Below are 18,431 nucleotides of genomic sequence, written 5' to 3'. Positions count from 1 at the left end.
ATACGCAGAGTACGTCATGCAAAATGTCGGGTTGGCAGACTCACAAGCTGGAATCAAAATTGCCGGGAGAAATACCAACAACCTCAGATATGCAGATGATGCCACTCTAATGGCAGAAAGCAAAGAGGAATAAAGAGCCTGTTGATGGTGGTGAAAGAAGAGTGAAAAAGTGGGCTTTAAGCTCAATAGTCCTGTCACTTCATGGCAAATAGATGGGAAAAAAAAGGAAGTAGTGAGACTACTTTCTTGGGCTCCAAAGTCACTACGGATGGTGACTGCAGCTATGAAATTAAAAGGCACTTGCTCCTTGGAAGAAAAGCTATCCCAAACCTAGACACTATATTAGAAAGCAGAGACATCACCTTGCTGGCAAAGGACTGTGTAATCAAAGCTATGTTTTTTCAGTAGTCATACATGGATGTGAGAGTAGGACCCTAAAGAAAGCTGAATGCTGAAGAATTGAATGCTGAGTGCTTTCAAATTGTGGTGCTAGAGAAGACTTGGGAGTTCCTTGGACAGCACGGAGACCTAAAACCAGTCAATTGTAATGGACATCAACCCAGAATATTCATTGAAAGGACTGATGCTGAAGCTGAAGCTCCAATACTTTGGCCACCTGATGCAAAGAGCCAACTGGTTGGGAAAGACTGATGCTGGGAAAGATTGAAGGCAAGGGGAGAAGGGAGTAACAGAGGCTGAGATGGCTGAATGGCATCACCAACTCAAAGAATATGAGTTTGAGCAAACTCTGGGAGATAGTGAAGGACAGGGAAGCCTGGTGTGCTGCAGTTCATGGGGTTGCAAAGAGTTGGACATGACTTACTGACTGAACAACAAGTAGATATCAAAATGTGTTTTTTTTTAAGTTTTTTTTTATTTTGATGTAGACCATTTAAAAAAATCTTTATTCAATTTGTTATAATATTGCTTCTGTTTTATATTTTGATGTTTTGGCTGTGAGGCATGTAGAATCTTAGCTTCCCGACCAGGGATCAAACCCATGCCTCCTGCATTGGAAGGCAAAATCTTAATCACTGGATTGCCAGGCCAGGTCCCTAAAATGTGGTTTTAATCCCTCATGTTGTCTGTTTTTACATATGGTCGTCCCTCCATGTCCGCAAGTTTCTCGTTTATGGCTACTGAGGGTTGACTGAAATGTTGCATTTTGTGTAAGGGACTTGAACATCCACAGATTTATATTTGTTAGGTTCTCCTGGAACTCATCCTCATGGTTACCAAGGGAGTATTGTGTTCATCTGTGTCCATCAAACTTCCTAAATGTTAGTCCATTCCCCTTTTTTATGATTCTCTCAGTTCAGTCGCTCAGTCATGTCCGACTCTTTGTGACCCTATGGGCTGCAGCAGGCTAGGCGTCCCTGTCCATCACCAACTCCCGGAGCCCATGTCCATTGAGTCAGTGATGCCATCCAACCATCTCATCCTCTGTCATCCCCTTCTCCCACTTTCAATCTTTCCCAGCATCAGGGTCTTTTCAAATGAGTCAGCTCTTTGCATCAGGTGGCCAGAGTACTGGAGTTTCAGCTTCAACATCAGTCCTGCCAATGAATATTCAGGACTGATTTCTTTAGGATGGACTGGTTGGATCTCCTTGCAGTCCGAGGGACTCTCAAGAGTCTTCTCCAACACCATAGTTCAAAAGCATCAATTCTTCAGTGCCCAGCTTTCTTTATACTCCAACTCTCATATCCATACATGACTACTGGAAAAACCATAGCCTTGACTAGATGGATCTTTGTTGGCAAAGTAACGTCTCTACTTTTTAATATGCCGTCTAGGTTGGTCATAACTTTTCCCCCAAGGAGTAAGTGTCTTTTAATTTCATGGCTGCAATCACCATCTGCAGTGATTTTGGAGCCCCCCAAAATAAAGTCTGCCACTGTTTCCACTGTTGGATCTCCATCTATTTGCCATATAGTGATGGGACCAGATGCCATGGTCTTTGTTTTCCAAATGTTGAGCTTTAAGCCAACTTTATTATTCTACATAAACAGTCATGTCATCTGAGACATTTTACTTCTTTTCTGTCTGATTTCCTTTTATTTCTTTTTCTTATCTTATTGTACTCTAAAATTCTAGACAGTGTTGAACAGAAGTGGTGAGAGAGCCAACTTCCTTTTTTTACTCTAATCGTAGAGGGAAAGCATCCAGGCTTTCATTATTTAGTATGATTTTTTTTTTTAATAAATATTCATTGTCAGATTGAAGAAAGTTCCTTTCAATTTTTCTGAGAGCTCTTATTGTGAACTGTTACTTGGTTATTTTTCAAATGTCTATTTTGCATTTATTGCAGTGATCATATGATTTTCTGTTTCTGTTTGTTAATATCATGGATTGTATTGATTTGAGTGTCAAACTGTTTTTGCATTTCAGAAATAAATCTCCTTGAGTCGTGATGTATTATCTGTTTTCTTACACTGATTTATTCAGTTTGCTAAAATTGTTTTAGAATTTTTGTGTGTACATTAAGGATATCGATCCATCATCTTGTGCCAGTGAGTTTGGAAGTGTACTATTCTCTTTAATTTTCTGAAAGAGTTGGTACAAAATTTTCATTATTTGAAATAAATATTCAGCAGATTTCACCAGTAGAGCAGTCTGGGCCTGGAGTTTTCTTTGGTGAAAATTCTAACTACAGTTTAAGAAAAATGGAAAACGTATTGAGTAAATTTTGTTTAGTATTTATATTTCAAGGCTTTTGTTAGCTCTCTCTATCATTGAATTTATTGTATAAAGTTGTTCACAGTATTATATTACATGCTCAAGTAGTCATAATGATGTTATGTGTTAACTGCTCTCATTTTTGATATTGATAATAAGTTCCTCCACCCCTTCTTTTTCTTGATTAATCTGAGTAGAGGTGCATTAATTTTATTTGTTTTTTCAAAGCACCAGTTTCTGGTTTTATCAGTTTTCTGTGTTTTCCTGTTTTCTTTTTCATTGATTTCTGCTCTTACATTCATTATTTCCAGCTGTCTTTTGACTTTTGATTTCATTGGTCTCCTTGTTATAGCTTTTAGAGTGGAAGCGAAAGTCATTGTTATGGTACCTTTATCTTTCTAATATAGGTGTTTTGTGCTATAAATTTGTTTTTAAGCACGGTGTTACCTGCAGTGCATAAATCAAGATATATTTTGCTTTAATAAAAGGAAAAAACAAGTTAAAAATATTTTGTAATTCTGTGATTTCTTTTTTGACCATCTGTTATTTTATAGTTTTCAAATATTTCTTTGTGTTAGTGATTTCTAATTTAATTCTGTTTCAGACACAGAGCATATTTATGTGGAACTTGAAGTCTTTTAAATATATTGAGACTTATTTTATGTCCCCTAAGTAAATGTTTTCTGTATTGGTAAATATATCATGTGTACTTAAAAAGAATGTATATTCTGCTGTTTTTTGGTGGTTCAGATGTGATAGTAAATCTGGTTCTTCTTATTCCATCTTGACTAAAAAGTGGAAGTCAGTAGGTTTTTGAAACTACTTAGATACAGTTCACATTTCATAAAAATTCATCTGTTTTAAGTGTTTGGTTCATTGCTTTTTTACTATATTCATAAAGTTGTATACCAGTCACCACTACCTAATTCCAGTATATTTTCACCATCCAAAAGAGAAAGCCCATACCAGTTATCAGTCACACCCATTCCCCCTCTGCCAGCTCTTGGCAGTCACTACATCTGCTTTCTGGTCTCTCTAGATAAGCTTATTTTGTAATTTTAATGTAAATGAACCATATAATATGTAGCCTTTCAGACTGGCTTCTTTTGCTTACTGTAATAGTTTTAAGGTTCATCCATGTTGCACCATGTATTATTATTTCTTTTTATGCCTGAATAATACTTCATTGTATGGATATTTTATTATGAAGAAATGAATTAGTCACTTTTTTGGCAGAGGGGAAAATATCTTTTTTCCCTAAACTTCAAAACTTTTTATTTGCATTGGGTTATAGTTGATTAACAATGTTGTGGTAGTTTCAGTTGAATAACAGAGGGACTCAGCCATACATACACGTGTATCCGTTCACCCCCATACTCCCGTCCTATCCAGGCTGGCACATAACATTGAATAGACTTCCATGTGCTATACAGAAGGTTCTTGTTGGTTATACATTTTGAGTATAGCAACCTGTACATGACCTTGTGAAACTCCCTTCCTCCTGGCAACCACAAGTTTATTTTCTAAGTCTGTGAATCTCTGTTTTGTAAGTTCATTTGTATCATTTCTTTTTAGATTCCACATATAAGGGATATCATAAGATATTTCTCCTTCTCTGTCTGACTTACTTCACTCAGTATGAGTTGGTAGACATTTGAATTACTTCCCTTCCCTTTCTGCCTGTTGTCAGTAATGCAGCTATGAACTTTTGTGTACAAGATTTTATGTGGTATGTTTTCAGTTCTCTGAAAACTCTACATTTTGTTGTAGAATTGCTGGCTCACAGGGTTACTATTTCAGCTAAGGGCTTCTCTGGTGGCTCAGGCGGTAAAGCGTCTGCCTGCAGTGCGGGAGACCCGGGTTCAGTCCCTGGGTTGGGAAGATCCTCTGGAGAAGGAAATGGCAACCCACTCCAGTACTCTTGCCTGGAAAATCCCATGGACTGAGGAGCCTGGTAGGCCACAGTCCATGAGGTCACAAAGAGTCGGACACGACTGAGCAACTTTACTTCAGGGTAACTGTTTCAGTTTTTGACATACTTCCAAACTGCTTTCCAAATAGTTGTACTGTAATGCATCCCTACCAGAAATGTATCAGAGTTCCAATTTCTTAGCATTTTCTTCTTATATGCTGTGTTTTTTCTTAAATTACTATAGCCATCGTAATGAATGTGAAGTGGTTATTGTGGTTCTAGTTTTCATGAAGATTGAGATCTGTTTCCTTCTAAGAGTTTTAAAGTTTTGGTTCTTACATTTAAATCTTTGATCATTTTTAGTTACTTAGGGCTTCCCTTGTAGCTCAGTCGGTAAAGAATTTGCCTGCAGTGCAGGAGACCTGGGTTCGATCCCTGGGTTGGGAAGATCCCCTGGAGAAGGAAATGGCAACCCACTCCAGTATCCTTGCCTGGAAAATCTCATGGACAGAGGAACCTGGTGGATTGCAGTCCATGGGGTCACAAAGAGTCGGGCATGACTGAGCAACTAACACACATATGATGTGAAGTAGGGATCCAGATTTGTTCTTTTCCTTGTGTATATCTAGTGGTTACTGCACCATTTGTTGAAAAGATTATTCTTTCTCCATTCAATTGTCTTAGTTAGCCCCCTTGTGAAGAATTATCTGAACCATAAATATATGGGTTATTTTTGGACTCAGTTCTATGCCATTGATTTATATATATGTTTGTGATCATGACAGTACCACACAGCCTTAATTGCTAAAGCTCTTTAGTGAGTTTTTCTAATTCCTTTTTAGGTGACTTGGTTTTATATCCCTGTATATAAAATGGACTATTTAAAATAAATTTAAATAGAACTTAAGAAAGACTCATACTTAATTTATGAGTCTTTATAAATTAATGGAGCATTGTGTTTGCTAAATGGTACTCAGTATATATTTTCACTAAGTAAACTGGTATATTATTTACCATAGATGTAATCTCATTCAGTTCAGTTCAGTCGCTCAGTCGTGTCCGACTCTTTGCGACCCCATGAATTGCAGCACGCCAGGCCTCCCCGTCCATCACCAACTCCCGGAATTCACCCAAACTCATATCAATCGAGTTGGTGATACCATCCAGCCATCTCATCCTCTGTTGTCCCCTTCTCCTCCTGCCCCCAATCCCTCCCAGAGTCAGGGTCTTTTCCAGTGAGTCAACTCTTTGCATGAGGTGGCCAAGGTACTGGAGTTTCAGCTTCAGCATCATTCCTTCCAAAGAACACCCAGGACTGATCTCCTTTAGATTGTACTGGTTGGATCTCCTTGCAGTCCAAGGGACTCGCAAGAGTCTTCTCCAACACCACAGTTCCAAAGCATCAATTCTTTGGCGCTCAGCTTTCTTCACAGTCCAACTTTCACATCCATACATGACCATTGGAAAAACCATAGCCTTGACTAGATGGACCTTTGTTGGCAAAGTAATGTCTCTGCTTTTGAATATGCTGTCTAGTGATATAAAATTCTGAACCATCAGTTAATTGAAGATGGCATACTTATTATTACTTTAAGTCTGCTTAAATTTCTTCTTTTGCTTTCTTCTTAGGTTAATACAATCTGTTGGAATGAGACTGGAGAATATATTTTATCTGGCTCAGATGACACCAAGCTAGTAATTAGTAATCCTTACAGCAGAAAGGTAAAGTGGTTTTTAAAAATCTACAACTTAATGAGAAAAAAGAAGCTAGAAATCAAATAGTGCATAATCATAAAGTGGGCATTTGCAAAGAATGTTGTTATTTTGCTAAAGTTTATTATATAATTTGGAAGTTATTGCATGCAGTTACTTAATTTCTTTAGGAAAACATTAGATTTTATTCAACTCTAGAAAATTTAAATATGCTTCATTTATTCATGGGGATAAAATTGCAAAAAATGATATCTCAATAAACCGTTCTTTGTGGGGAAAACTGTGATTTTTTTTTCTTTTATGCTCACAGAATCTAATCTTATAATCACAGAATTAGCCAAGCATTTTAAGAAACTGAATTTTATCAGTTTACACACAGTGGGTAGGTTCTAATAAAATGCTCATAACATCCAATTCAGTAAACTGGGATATCATACTGAGTTTTAATTAGGATTATGTTCTAATTTTTATTGGCTCTTTTTCTGACTTTATATAAGTAAGTAGGTATACATATACTTTCATGTGAATGAGGACATTGTAGATTATCAGACTAAAGTTTTAATATTAGCAATCTTACAGAATAAATGGTTCATTTAAAAAAAAATTTCTGCATTTAAATAGTTTAGATAATTAAATAAATGTTTGTGGTTCTACAGCCTAAAAAGAGGTTTATATTGAGGCTCTTCTTCATTAAAGGAGAGATAGCTTTACTTATCTGTCCTGACTTAGCAGAGGGAAAGTTGTTGTTTCCAAATCCTGATTGTCTTAGTTTGCAATTACTCAAAGAACCTTTTTCTTACAACAGAGAAAACTTCCTAGAATAATGTATATGTGGAATACTTTAGGATTATCACAATCAGAAATTGGGCCTTCCCTGGTGACTCAGATAAAGAATCTGCCTGCAATGAGGGAGACCCAGGTTCAGTTCCTAGGGCAGGAAGATCCTCTGGAGAAGGGAATGGCTACCCACTCTAGTATTCCTGCCTGGAGCATTGACAGAGGAGCCTGGTGGGCCACAGTCCATGGGGTCGCACAGAGTCAGACACAAGTGAAGTGACAGCATGCAGCACACATCAGAAGTTTAATGTTTATAGAATTTAAATATCTAGATACCAATGGAATAATTTTTTTAATATAGAGCTTTACTTTTTAAAATAAAAATTGTGAAAATACACATTACATAAAATTCAGCTTGTTAACCATTTTCTAGAGTTCAGTGCACCAGCATTAAGTTGATTCATATTGTTGTGATATCATCACCATCATTGAGCCACAAAACTCCAGTCTTGCAAAGCTGACCCTGCTCATTAAGCAGTAACGCTCCATTCTTCCCTTCTCCAGCGCATGGCAACCATTATTCTGTTTTCTATCTCCTTGAATTTGTCTATTCCAGGTAGCTCATATAAGTGTTTGTATACAGTATTTGTCCTTATATGACTGGCTTATTTTACTTAGAATAAGGTCCTTAAGGTTCATTCATGTGTCAGGATTTCTTTTCTTTTTAAAGCTGACATTGTATGTATATATCATATTTTGCTTATGCTTTCATCTGCCAGTGGACACTTGGGTTATTTCCACCTTTTTGGCTATTGTGAATAATGCTGCTATGAGCATAACAGTACAAATCTCTCTCCAAGCCCCTGCTTTCAATTATTTTGTGAATATACCTATTGGAGTAATTTTTAAGATTTTATTTTCCCTTTAAAGTGATTACTCTTTTTAATTTGAGAAATGACTAACAGATAATACTTTAATAGATTTTAAGTATAAAAAAACTATAGTTTTCTTAGAATGGTTTTAATAGGTCAAAATTTGCTGTCATATATATTTATTGTTTTGAAGCACTGGTAATTCATTACATAGGAAAGTAAAGTTTTTTGATCTTGAGTCAGATATTACCTGTTCTTATAGTCCCACTCTATTTTTAGATCCTGTGAGTTGATGGGAAAATTAATTTATGGCATATAAAATTTTTAAAACTTTAAAAAAATAGATTTAAGTGTTCCTTATTAATGGCATCATATCTTAATTATATATATCATAGATCTCAAATATATATATATGATATATATAAAAGCTATATGTATTATATATATATAAAAGCTTTCCCCCTTAAAGTTACAGGCTAGTTTCTTTGGACCAATTCTCCTACTGAAATGAACTCAGAAATACTTGATTAAAAAATTATACTAAAAGTAACAAAAGACTATTTTGATAGTAAAGAATTGTCAGTCTAAAATAGAAGGGAAGTCTTCCCTAGTGGCTCAGTGGTAAAGAATCCACCTGCCAGTGCAGGAGACATGAGTTCAGTCCCTGATCTGGGAGGATTCCATGTGCTGTGGAGCAACTAAGCCCTTGAACCACAACTCTTGAGCCTGGGAGTGGCAGCACTGAGCCCACACACGCCAGAGCCTGTGCTCCACAAGAAGAGAGGCCACCACAGTGAGAAGCCTGTGCGTTGCAACTAGACAGTAGTCCTTGTGCTCCACAACTAGAGAAAAGCCCACCCAGGAACGAAGACCCAGCACAGCCAAAGTAAATATATAAAATTATACAAAAGGAAGGGAAAACGGTGAATCCAGAGAAGTGAGCATGATAGCTTTTGCCCTGAAGACATTTGTCAGTCTTATATCTAAACTTCAGTTTTGGTGGCCTTGAAGGTCAAGGTAAATAGAAACAAAGCTCAGGATCCCAATCATGTATGGATTCCTATAAGAGACTTTATACAATATTCTGGGACTGACTATACCATGAGGACTCCCAAAAGTCCTTCTCATGGTGTAGATGAAACAGAAGGAAGTTAGTCCTCTGGTAGCCTTGGAGCATCCTCTGTTAAAGAAATCCTGAATATATGCAAATGTTTGTTTTGGCTTCATCCAGCTACCTTTGGTTCTTAGAGCATAAAATGTTATTTGTTTCTTCTGTGCTTTTCTTCTTTTCTCGGTTAGTGGTGTGTTCTTTCCCATGCACCTCCTACCTACTTGGCAAGTTTAATTTCATCCTTTGATCCTCAGCTCTTATCTGTTCAGTTCAGTTGCTCAGTTGTGTCCAACTCTTTTGAGACCCCGTGCACTGCAGCATGCCAGGCTTCCCTGTATATCACCAACTCCCGGAGCCTGCTCAAACTCATGTCTGTTGAGTTGGTGATGCCATCCAACCATCTCATCCTCTGTCCCCCCTTCTCCTCCTGCCCTCAGTCTTTCCCAGCATCAGGGTCTTTCCCAGTGAGTCAGTTCTTTGCATCAGGTGGCCAAAGTATTGGATCTTCATCTTCATCTGAAATAATCTGTAATAATATCTAATTTCCTCTAGGTGAATGTAGGCATTCCTTCCCCATGTTCTTGTATTTTATGGATAACTCAATTACTATGTGGAGAAGGTAATGGCAACCCACTCTGGTACTCTCGCCTGGAAAATCCCATGGACGGAGGAGCCTGGTAGGCTGTAGTCCATGGCGTTGCTAAGAGTCAGACATGACTGAGCGACTTCACTTTCACTTTTCCTTTCATGCATTGGAGAAGGAAATGGCAACCCACTCCAGTTTTCTTGCCTGGAGATTCCCAGGGCTGGGGGAACCTGGTGGGCTGCTGTCGATGGGGTCGCACAGAGTCGCACATGACTAAAGCGACGCAGCAGCAGCAGTGATTACTGTGTTTGTGTTTGCATGTTGCTCACTACTAGATTCTAACTTATTTGGGACAATGACAATTTCATTTTAGTTTCTTTAACTTTTAGTAAATTACCTGTTACATAGTAGGTGCTCAATAGGTATGAGTAAAAGAAGGCAAGAAGTTTCTGTATTCAATGCCTTAGACAGGAGTAGGGGTGAATTCGGGGAGGGGTGATTTTTACTAAGAGATTGAAGAGCTAACATTTTCTATCTGGACACTCCTGGACCAAGCTTGAAGTTTTAGAAGTGTTGTCTATAACATGATGCACGAAGAAAGCGATACCTGCTTGGCCAGCTAGATTAGTGACAGTAACCTGATTATTAGCAAAGTGATAGAAGTTATGGCTAGTTCACTTTCACATTTGTTGCTGGTTATATTTTACAATATGTTATATTCATTTCGTATTGTTACTCTGCCAACTTCCATCTCTGTTGGCCATTAGTTTTAGGTGTTTTCTGAAATCCAAGAATGGAAATCCATTTTCAGAATGGTGTTTACCATTAATCCAAGGAAAGTATACATAGGAAAATATTTCCAGTTTTTAAAATGTATAAATGTTTGCACCTGTGCATCTATTTTTTCTTAAATTGACACTTATTGCTGTTTACCTCCAGTAAGCATGCTACCTCCAGTAGCATGCCTCTCTATTGATTGCACTGACCCATTTCCACATTAAAAACAAATTCCATCCTTTGGTAAAATTACTAACTGTATATACATAAATACAATTCATCCAACAATTATCTGTTAATCAGGGAAGTTCAGTTCAGACACTAAGTCCTGTCCGACACTGCGATGCCATGGACTACAGCATACTAGGCTTCCTTGTCCTTCACCATCTCCTGGAGTTTGCAGAAAATCATGTACATTGAGTTGATGATGCCATCCAATCATCTCATCCTGTCACCCCTGCTCCTCCTGCCTTCAGTCTTCTCTAGTATCAGGATCTTTTCCAGTGAGTTGTATGTTTGCATCAGGTGGCCAAAGTATTGGAGTTTCAGCTTCAACATCAGGCCTTCTAATGCACATTCAGGACTGATTTCCTTTAGGATGGACTGGTTGGATCGCCTTGCAGTCCAGGGGATTCTCAAGAGTCTTCTCCAACACTACATGTCAAAAGTATCAATTTTTCGGTGCTCAGCTTTCTTTATAGTCCAACTCACATATCCATACATGACTACTGGAAAAACCATAGCCTTGACTAGACAGACCTTTGTGGACAAAGTAATGTCTCTGCTTTTTAATATGCTGTCTAGGTTATTAATCGGAGAAGGCAATGGCACCCCACTCCAGTACTCTTGCCTGGAAAATCCCATGGACGGAGGAGCCTGGAAGGCTGCAGGCCAGGGCGTCGCTGAGGGTCAGGTGTGATTGAGCAGCTTCACTTTCACTTTTCGCTTTCATGCTTTGGAGAAGGACATGGCAACCCACTCCAATGTTCTTACCTGGAGAATCCCAGGGACAGGGAAGCCTGGTGGGCTGCCGTCTCTGGGGTCGCACAGAGTCGGACACGACTGAAGCAACTTAGCAGCAGCAGCAGCAGCAGCTAGGTTATTAATAACTTTTCTCCCAAGGAGTAAGCGTCTTTTAATTTCATGGCTGCAGTCACCATCTGCAGTGATTTTGGAGCCCAGAAAAATAAAATCTGCCACTGTTTCCACTGCTTCTCCATCTATTTGCCATGAAGTGATGGGATCAGATGCCATGATCTTCGTTTTCTGAATGTTGAGGTTTAAGCCAATTTTTTCACTCTCCTCTTTCACTTTCATCAGGAGGTTCTTTAGTTCTTCTTCACTTTCTTCTATAAGGGTGGTGTCATCTGCATATCTGAGGTTATTGATATTTCTCCCGGCAATCTTGATTCCAGCTTGTGGTTCATCCAGTCCAGCGTTCCTCGTGATGTACTCTGTGTATAAGTTAAATAAGCAGGGTGACGACGATAGCCTTGACGTACTTCTTTTCCTATTTGGAACCAGTCTGTTGTTCCATGTCCAGTTCTAACTGTTGCTTCCTGACCTGCATACAGGTTTTTCAAGAGGCAGGTCAGGTGGTCTGGTATTCCCATCTCTTTCAGAATTTTCCACAGTTTATTGTGATCCACACAGTCAAAGGCTTTGGCATAGTCAATAAAGTAGAAATAGATGTTATTCTGGAACTTTCTTGCTTTTTCAATGATCAGCAGATGTTGGCAATTTGATCTCTGGTTCCTCTGCCTTTTCTAAAACCAGCTTAAACATCTGGAAGTTCACAGTTCATGTATTGTTGAGGCGTGGCTTGGAGAATTTTGAGCATTACTTGGCTAACATGTGAGATGAGTGCAATTGTGAGGTAGTTTGAGCATTCTTTGGCATTACCTTTGTTAGTATTTCCACTTTCTTATATAGTGGATTAAGGAGTGAGAAATGTTAGTTTTGGACTTGATAAACTAGGTGATCAAGTTGTGGTGGATAGTGATCAACTAGGTGTGGGTGGATACGGATGTTATTAAGGTGTGGAATACTAGAGACGGTATAAATTTGGAGTGGGACATCTGAAACGAGATTTTTTCAAAGAGAACAGATTTGTTCAGTGGAAAGGACTTCAGTTTTTACTAATTAATAGTTACTCTGATTAATAAAGAAATTTCTTTCCATTTTTGAGTGATATGTGATTTGCCAACTCATATTAGTATATTTAACAAGATTCCTGCTTTTATTTTTGAAGCTATGCATTGGGCTTCCCTTGTAGCTCAGTCGGTAGAGAATCTGCCTGCAGTGCAGGAGACCCAGGTTTGATCCCTGGGTTGGGAAGATCCCCTGGAGAAGGAAATGGCAACCCATTTCAGTATCCTTGCCTGGAAAATTTTATGGACAGAGGAGCCTGGTGGACTGCAGTCCCTGGGGTCGCAAAGAGTTGGGCATGACTGAGCAATTAGCACTAATAAACCTGTCGAATGGAGATAAATCAAATTGTTAATAATGTCTGCTGAAGGTGACTAAAGTCAAAGACCTATCAGATTAAAACTGTGAAAGACCTAGCATACATTGTGTGTACTTATATGTACTTAACTACTTGGTAAACCATGCTGAAATATATGCTACTTGGTAAATTATGCTGAAATATATGTTGACATTAAAGTCTATGATTCTGCCTTGTTTAAAAGCTTTAGATTAATTATTCTCTATGTTATTTCTTATACTTTAATTGAGCAGATCTCAGTGTCTTATACTTGGAGAGAGGAATGAAAAAGTTTAACATGTTTTACAGACAATTTTTATTGTCCATTGGCTTTGGTTAATGTAGGTACAAAGACTCTCCTCTTTTTTTATTTGACCCTAATTAAATGTACTTTCAGAAAACGAAGATCATGGCATCTGGTCCCATCACTTCATGGGAAATACATAGGGAAACAGTGGAAACAGTGTCAGACTTTATCTTTTTGGGCTCCAAAATTACTGCAGATGGTGACTGCAGCCATGGAATTAAAAGACACTTAATCCTTGGAAGAGAAGTTATGACCAACCTAGATAGCATATTGAAAAGCAGAGACATGACTTTGCCAACAAAGGTCCGTCTAGGCAAGGCTATGGTTTTCCCAGTGGTCATGTATGGATGTGAGAGTTGGACTGTGAAGAAAGCTGAACGCCAAAGAATTGATGCTTTTGAAGTGTGGTGTTGGAGAAGACTCTTGAGAGTCCCTTGGACTGCAAGGAGATCCAACCAGTCCATTCTGAAGATCAGTCCTGGGATTTCTTCGGAGGGAATGATGCCAAAGCTGAAACTCCAGTACTTTGGCCACCTCATGCGAAGAGTTGACTCATTGGAAAAGACTTTGATGCTGGGAGGGATTGGGGGCAGGAGGAGAAAGGGACGACAGAGGATGAGATGGCTGGATGGCATCACAGACTCAATGGACATCAGTCTGAGTGAACTCCGGGAGTTGGTGATGGACAGGGAGGCCTGGCGTGCTGCGATTCATGGGGTTGCAAAGAGTTGGACAGGACTGAGCGACTGAACTGATCTGACATGTGCGTCAATGGCCAGGGAAGCCTGGGGTCCTGCAGAGAGTAGGACAGGACTGAGTGACTGATCAACAGCAGATAAGACTTACAGTGGAGTACTGTGTGGTACTCAGCACACCCTTGTTTTGTTTGTGACCCCAGGACTTAGATGAAGTGACTTGTAATATTTAAGTATTTAAATTTAAGTATTTACTTCATTTCAGTTGTAAAGGTAATTAACTGCTAATATATATCTGTGTTCTGGCTTGGTGTCTTACTGTCAGTTAATGAATTTAGCAGTTAGTCTTATGTTGTAAGTAGTTACTTGAAACCAAACCAAAAATAAAGTTGTTCCTAAATTTTTTTTTTAATTTGAAAACTGATCGATAAGTTGAAAAGGTAGTACAATCAACATCCACAAATAGACTTGAAAAAAGTATTTCAGAACAGTTTGGAGGTGTCATGCATTTCATGAACGCTCTGACATCTGTCTACTAAGAACAAGAACATTATCTTGTATAACTGTAATGCAGTTACCATGGTCAGGATGTGTAATATTGAATATTGAGTTGATCCTCTTTACTTACAGATTCTGTTTGCAAATTTATCAATTCATTGAATTTATTTTTACCCTTCCATATCAATAACTTTCAGTGCTTTTCTGGTCATTGATGACCATTCACATGTACAGAGCGGCAAAAAAATTTGAACTGCCTAACTCATTCATCAATACACGTTTCTCAGATGAGATCAAACAGGGTGCTGCTCGATACTTCTTGTTTCACATTGAATACTGTAAGCATATGCATCCTTTCTGTGATATGTTGAATGTCACATGTTTTGCATTTTTGTGCTTTTTGTTCATGACTTCAGTGGTTAAAAGGGTCCCCAGTTATCTTGCTGAGTACTGTCTAGTCTTCCTAAGTATAAGAAACCTGGAATATACTTTGTAGATAAAATATGTTAGATGAGCTCCATTTGTTACTGTTTGTTGTCCAGTCACTAGTCGTGTCCAACTCTGTGACCCCGTGGACTACAGCCCACCAGGCTTGCCTGTTCTTCATTATCTCCTGTAATTCTCTCAGATTCATGTTCATTGAGTCAGTGACACTGTCTCATCCTCTGCCACTCCCTTTTCTTTTTGCCTTCAGTCTTTCTCAGCCACAAGGTCTTTTCTAATAATTCGTTTCTTCACATCAAGTGGCTGAAGTATTGTAGCTTCCCCTTCAGCATCAGTCCTTCCAGTGAATAGTTAGATATGAATTATAGTACTCTTTCCCCTAAGTTCATTGTTAATGAATCAACAATATGTATTAAATAAAGTGTCTTTAAACAAACACATACAGCAGAGTTACTTACTGATTTGTTAGTGAAAAGTTTGTGACCAGAGCCTCACAGAAACCTAACCCTGCACTTCCATAGGAGCAGTTGCTAATGGATACAGCACTTGCTAAGGCAGTGCTAGGCTTCCGTGGTGGCTCAGTGGTGAAGAATCCACTGCCAATTCAGGAGTCTTAGGTCGATAACTGGGTTGGGGAGATCCCTCGGAGAAGGAAACGGCAGCCCACTCCAGTATTTTTGCCTGGGAAATCCTTTGGACAGAGGAGCCCAGTGGGCTATAGTCCATGGAGTCACAAAAGAGTCAGACACAACTTATTGATTAAAAAACAATGTAATCTTCAGTTCAGTTCAGTCGCTCAGTCGTGTCCGACTCTTTGCAACCCCATGAATCACAGCACGCCAGGCCTCCCTGTCCATCACCAACTCCCGGAGTTCACTCAGACTTAACATCCATCGAGTCAGTGATGCCATCCAGCCATTTCATCCTCTGTCGTCCCTTTCTCCTCCTGCCCCCAATCCCTCCCAGCATCAAAGTCTTTTCCAATGAGTCAACTCTTCGCATGAGGTGGCCAAAGTACTGGAGTTTCAGCTTTAGTGGTGACTTTATAGAACATAAGTACTAGTAGTAATGAGAATTGCCTGTATGCTATATATATAATATATATGATTTTATACTATCAACTAAAAAAATGCACATCCTAAATGTTGAGAATTGTTTTTTATTCAGTAGTCATACTGAGGACTTAAGCCAGGGAGACAGCCTCTCAGATAGCTCTGAGGAACTGTTCTGAAGAGGTAAAGGGGAGCCAGGTTAAGTATAAGAGTTTCTGCAAAAGAAAAAAAACAATCCACAAAACTCCAGGTAATCAGAACATCAAAAGATTAGTGCTAATTTAAGAAAACCCAGACATCTCAAGTTGATAAATTCAGGAGAATAAATTTTATCTTTTCTTGGGGAAGATACTGGAATCTGGGCTTAATGAAATTGTTCCTTTGTTCTGTCCCTTAACTGTGTAATATCTAAGGTCCTTTTTTTCTCCATCCTGAATCCCCTCAGGGTACACCACTGGGGGTGTCTGCAGAGACTGATGGCTTGATGACTGGCAGCCTATTTATCGCTGTTCTAAGTTCCCCTCAGGGTTAACCACTGGGGGTAACTGCAGTGATTGTTGAATGTAACATCCTCTCTTCAGTGTTATGCAGGCGTATCCCAGTATATGCCTGCCATATCTATAGTGTACATAGTATCTGTAGTATATTATATAGCTTCCCTTATAGCTCAATTGGGAGAGAATCTGCCTGCAGTGCAGGAGACCTGGGCTTGATTCCTGGGTTGGGAAGATCCCCTGGAGAAGGAAATGGCAACCCACTGCAGTATCCTTGCCTGGAGAATCTTACGGACAGAGGAGCCTGGCAGGCTACATACAGTCCATGGGGTCGCAAGAGTTGGACACGGCTTAGCGACCAAACCAGCATATTATATATATATTACAATATATCTATAGTATATTACATATATCCACACATAGTACATGTACATATATACCTGTATATATTCAAATTTTTCCATTTGTTTCAGTAATGTTCTTTAGCACTGCCATGCCTCTCTTAATCTAGCCCCCAATGCAGCATCACACATTTCATTTAGTTGTCATATTTCCTTTATTTGCTTGAGAATAGTTCATGCAACTTCTTGGTCTTTCATGACTTTGATATGTTGTTTCATTGTTATATTGACTATCAAGTCATTTCATAGAATGTCCCTCCATTTGGATTTGTCTTATTGTTTCTTCATGAGTTGATTAAAATTATTTTTGCTAAGAATTTTCTATGGATGATGTTGTGGTACATGATATTAATTTGTTCCCTGACTGGTGATGTTAAATTTGATCTTTCCATTGTGAGGGTACATTTATCCTTTGTGATTATAAGCTATCTATGGAGTAGTGTGTTGAGATTGTGTAAATATTCTTTTTCATAACAATCTTTCATAAAGTGGTTTCAGTATTCATTGATTCTTGCCTTAATCAGTTGTCATAATGTCATTACAAATAGTGTTTTTTAATTCTATCATTTCTTCCACATTTACTAATTGACATTATTTGTTAAATATGAGCATTTCCTTTGTCTTTGCCATCATTTTGAAAAAATTACAGTGGGATTATAGATTTTTATTTAATAAATTATAATCTATCACTGATAATCTTTTGGATGCTCAAATTGCTCCAGTTTGTTCAGTAAGACATTTTTCATTTTTCTTTTATTTATTAAAATAATTTTATTGGAGTATAGTTGATTCACAGTAGTATGTTAATTTTGTTCCGTAAGACATTTAAAGTAAACTAAAGAAACTTTGTGTTTCTGTTTTGACATACTCTCCCTTTTTTTAAAGCACATTTTTAAAATCAAAAACCACAACAGATATTTCCGTTGTGCTAAATCTCCATTGTATATACATTGTGGGGATGTACTGGAATTTATTCAGCCAGTCTCCTGTGTTTTGTTTGCTATTATGAATGACTCAGTAAATAACTGCTTTTTTTTTTTAATATTGTTGGATGTATACCTTCAGATTAAATTCTTAGAAATAGACTTGCTTGATCAAAGGTTTAATGCATATGTAGTTTTGTGAGGGATTGCTAAATTCCTTTCTATTGGTTTGCACCATTTAGCATCCCACCAGAACTGTTTAAGGAGCCTGGTGTCCCTCTCCCCACCACACTCACTTATATAGTATGTTGTCAAGCTTTTGATTTTTGCTAATCTAAAAAGTGGAAATTGGTGATCTTAATGTAGTTTCAATTTGCATTTCCTATATGAAGTTGATGCTTTTTCAAAATTTTAAGGCCCATTTGTTTATCTTGGACTATATTCAGATTTTTGCCCTTTATTTTTTCCCTCTCAATTTTTAAGCACTGTAGGGGGATTTGATCTTTTATCTGCTATGTTTGTTACAAATATTGCAATGTTTATTTTAAACCATACTTCTGTCACAGGAATTCTGATCTTTTAAATTATTAAGGATTTAGGTGTAGGAACTTCTTTGTTCTTTACAGAAGTAGGAACTTCGGTACCATTTTATTACTTTACTTTTATGATTATTTAAGATTTAGTTTGTTTTAATTTTTTCATCCT

The 18,431-nt window shown here is 38.1% G+C and overlaps 1 protein-coding gene across 6 annotated transcripts in view; it reads left to right on the top strand.

The window, feature by feature from the left end:
- Window positions 1-18,431, top strand: part of DCAF6 (DDB1 and CUL4 associated factor 6) — a 184,518-nt gene that overhangs the window by 49,527 nt on the left and 116,560 nt on the right. For all 6 annotated transcript variants that reach the window (XM_052636548.1, XM_052636547.1, XM_052636546.1 and 3 more), the window contains exon 3: window positions 6,221-6,313. In XM_052636548.1, the coding sequence (XP_052492508.1) occupies window positions 6,221-6,313 (93 nt within the window). The remainder of the gene's footprint in view (window positions 1-6,220; window positions 6,314-18,431) is intronic.

The sequence above is a fragment of the Budorcas taxicolor genome, chromosome 3 (genome assembly GCF_023091745.1).
Source record: "Budorcas taxicolor isolate Tak-1 chromosome 3, Takin1.1, whole genome shotgun sequence".
Lineage (NCBI taxonomy): Eukaryota > Metazoa > Chordata > Mammalia > Artiodactyla > Bovidae > Budorcas > Budorcas taxicolor.
This window is presented reverse-complemented; position numbering and strand designations above follow the sequence as displayed.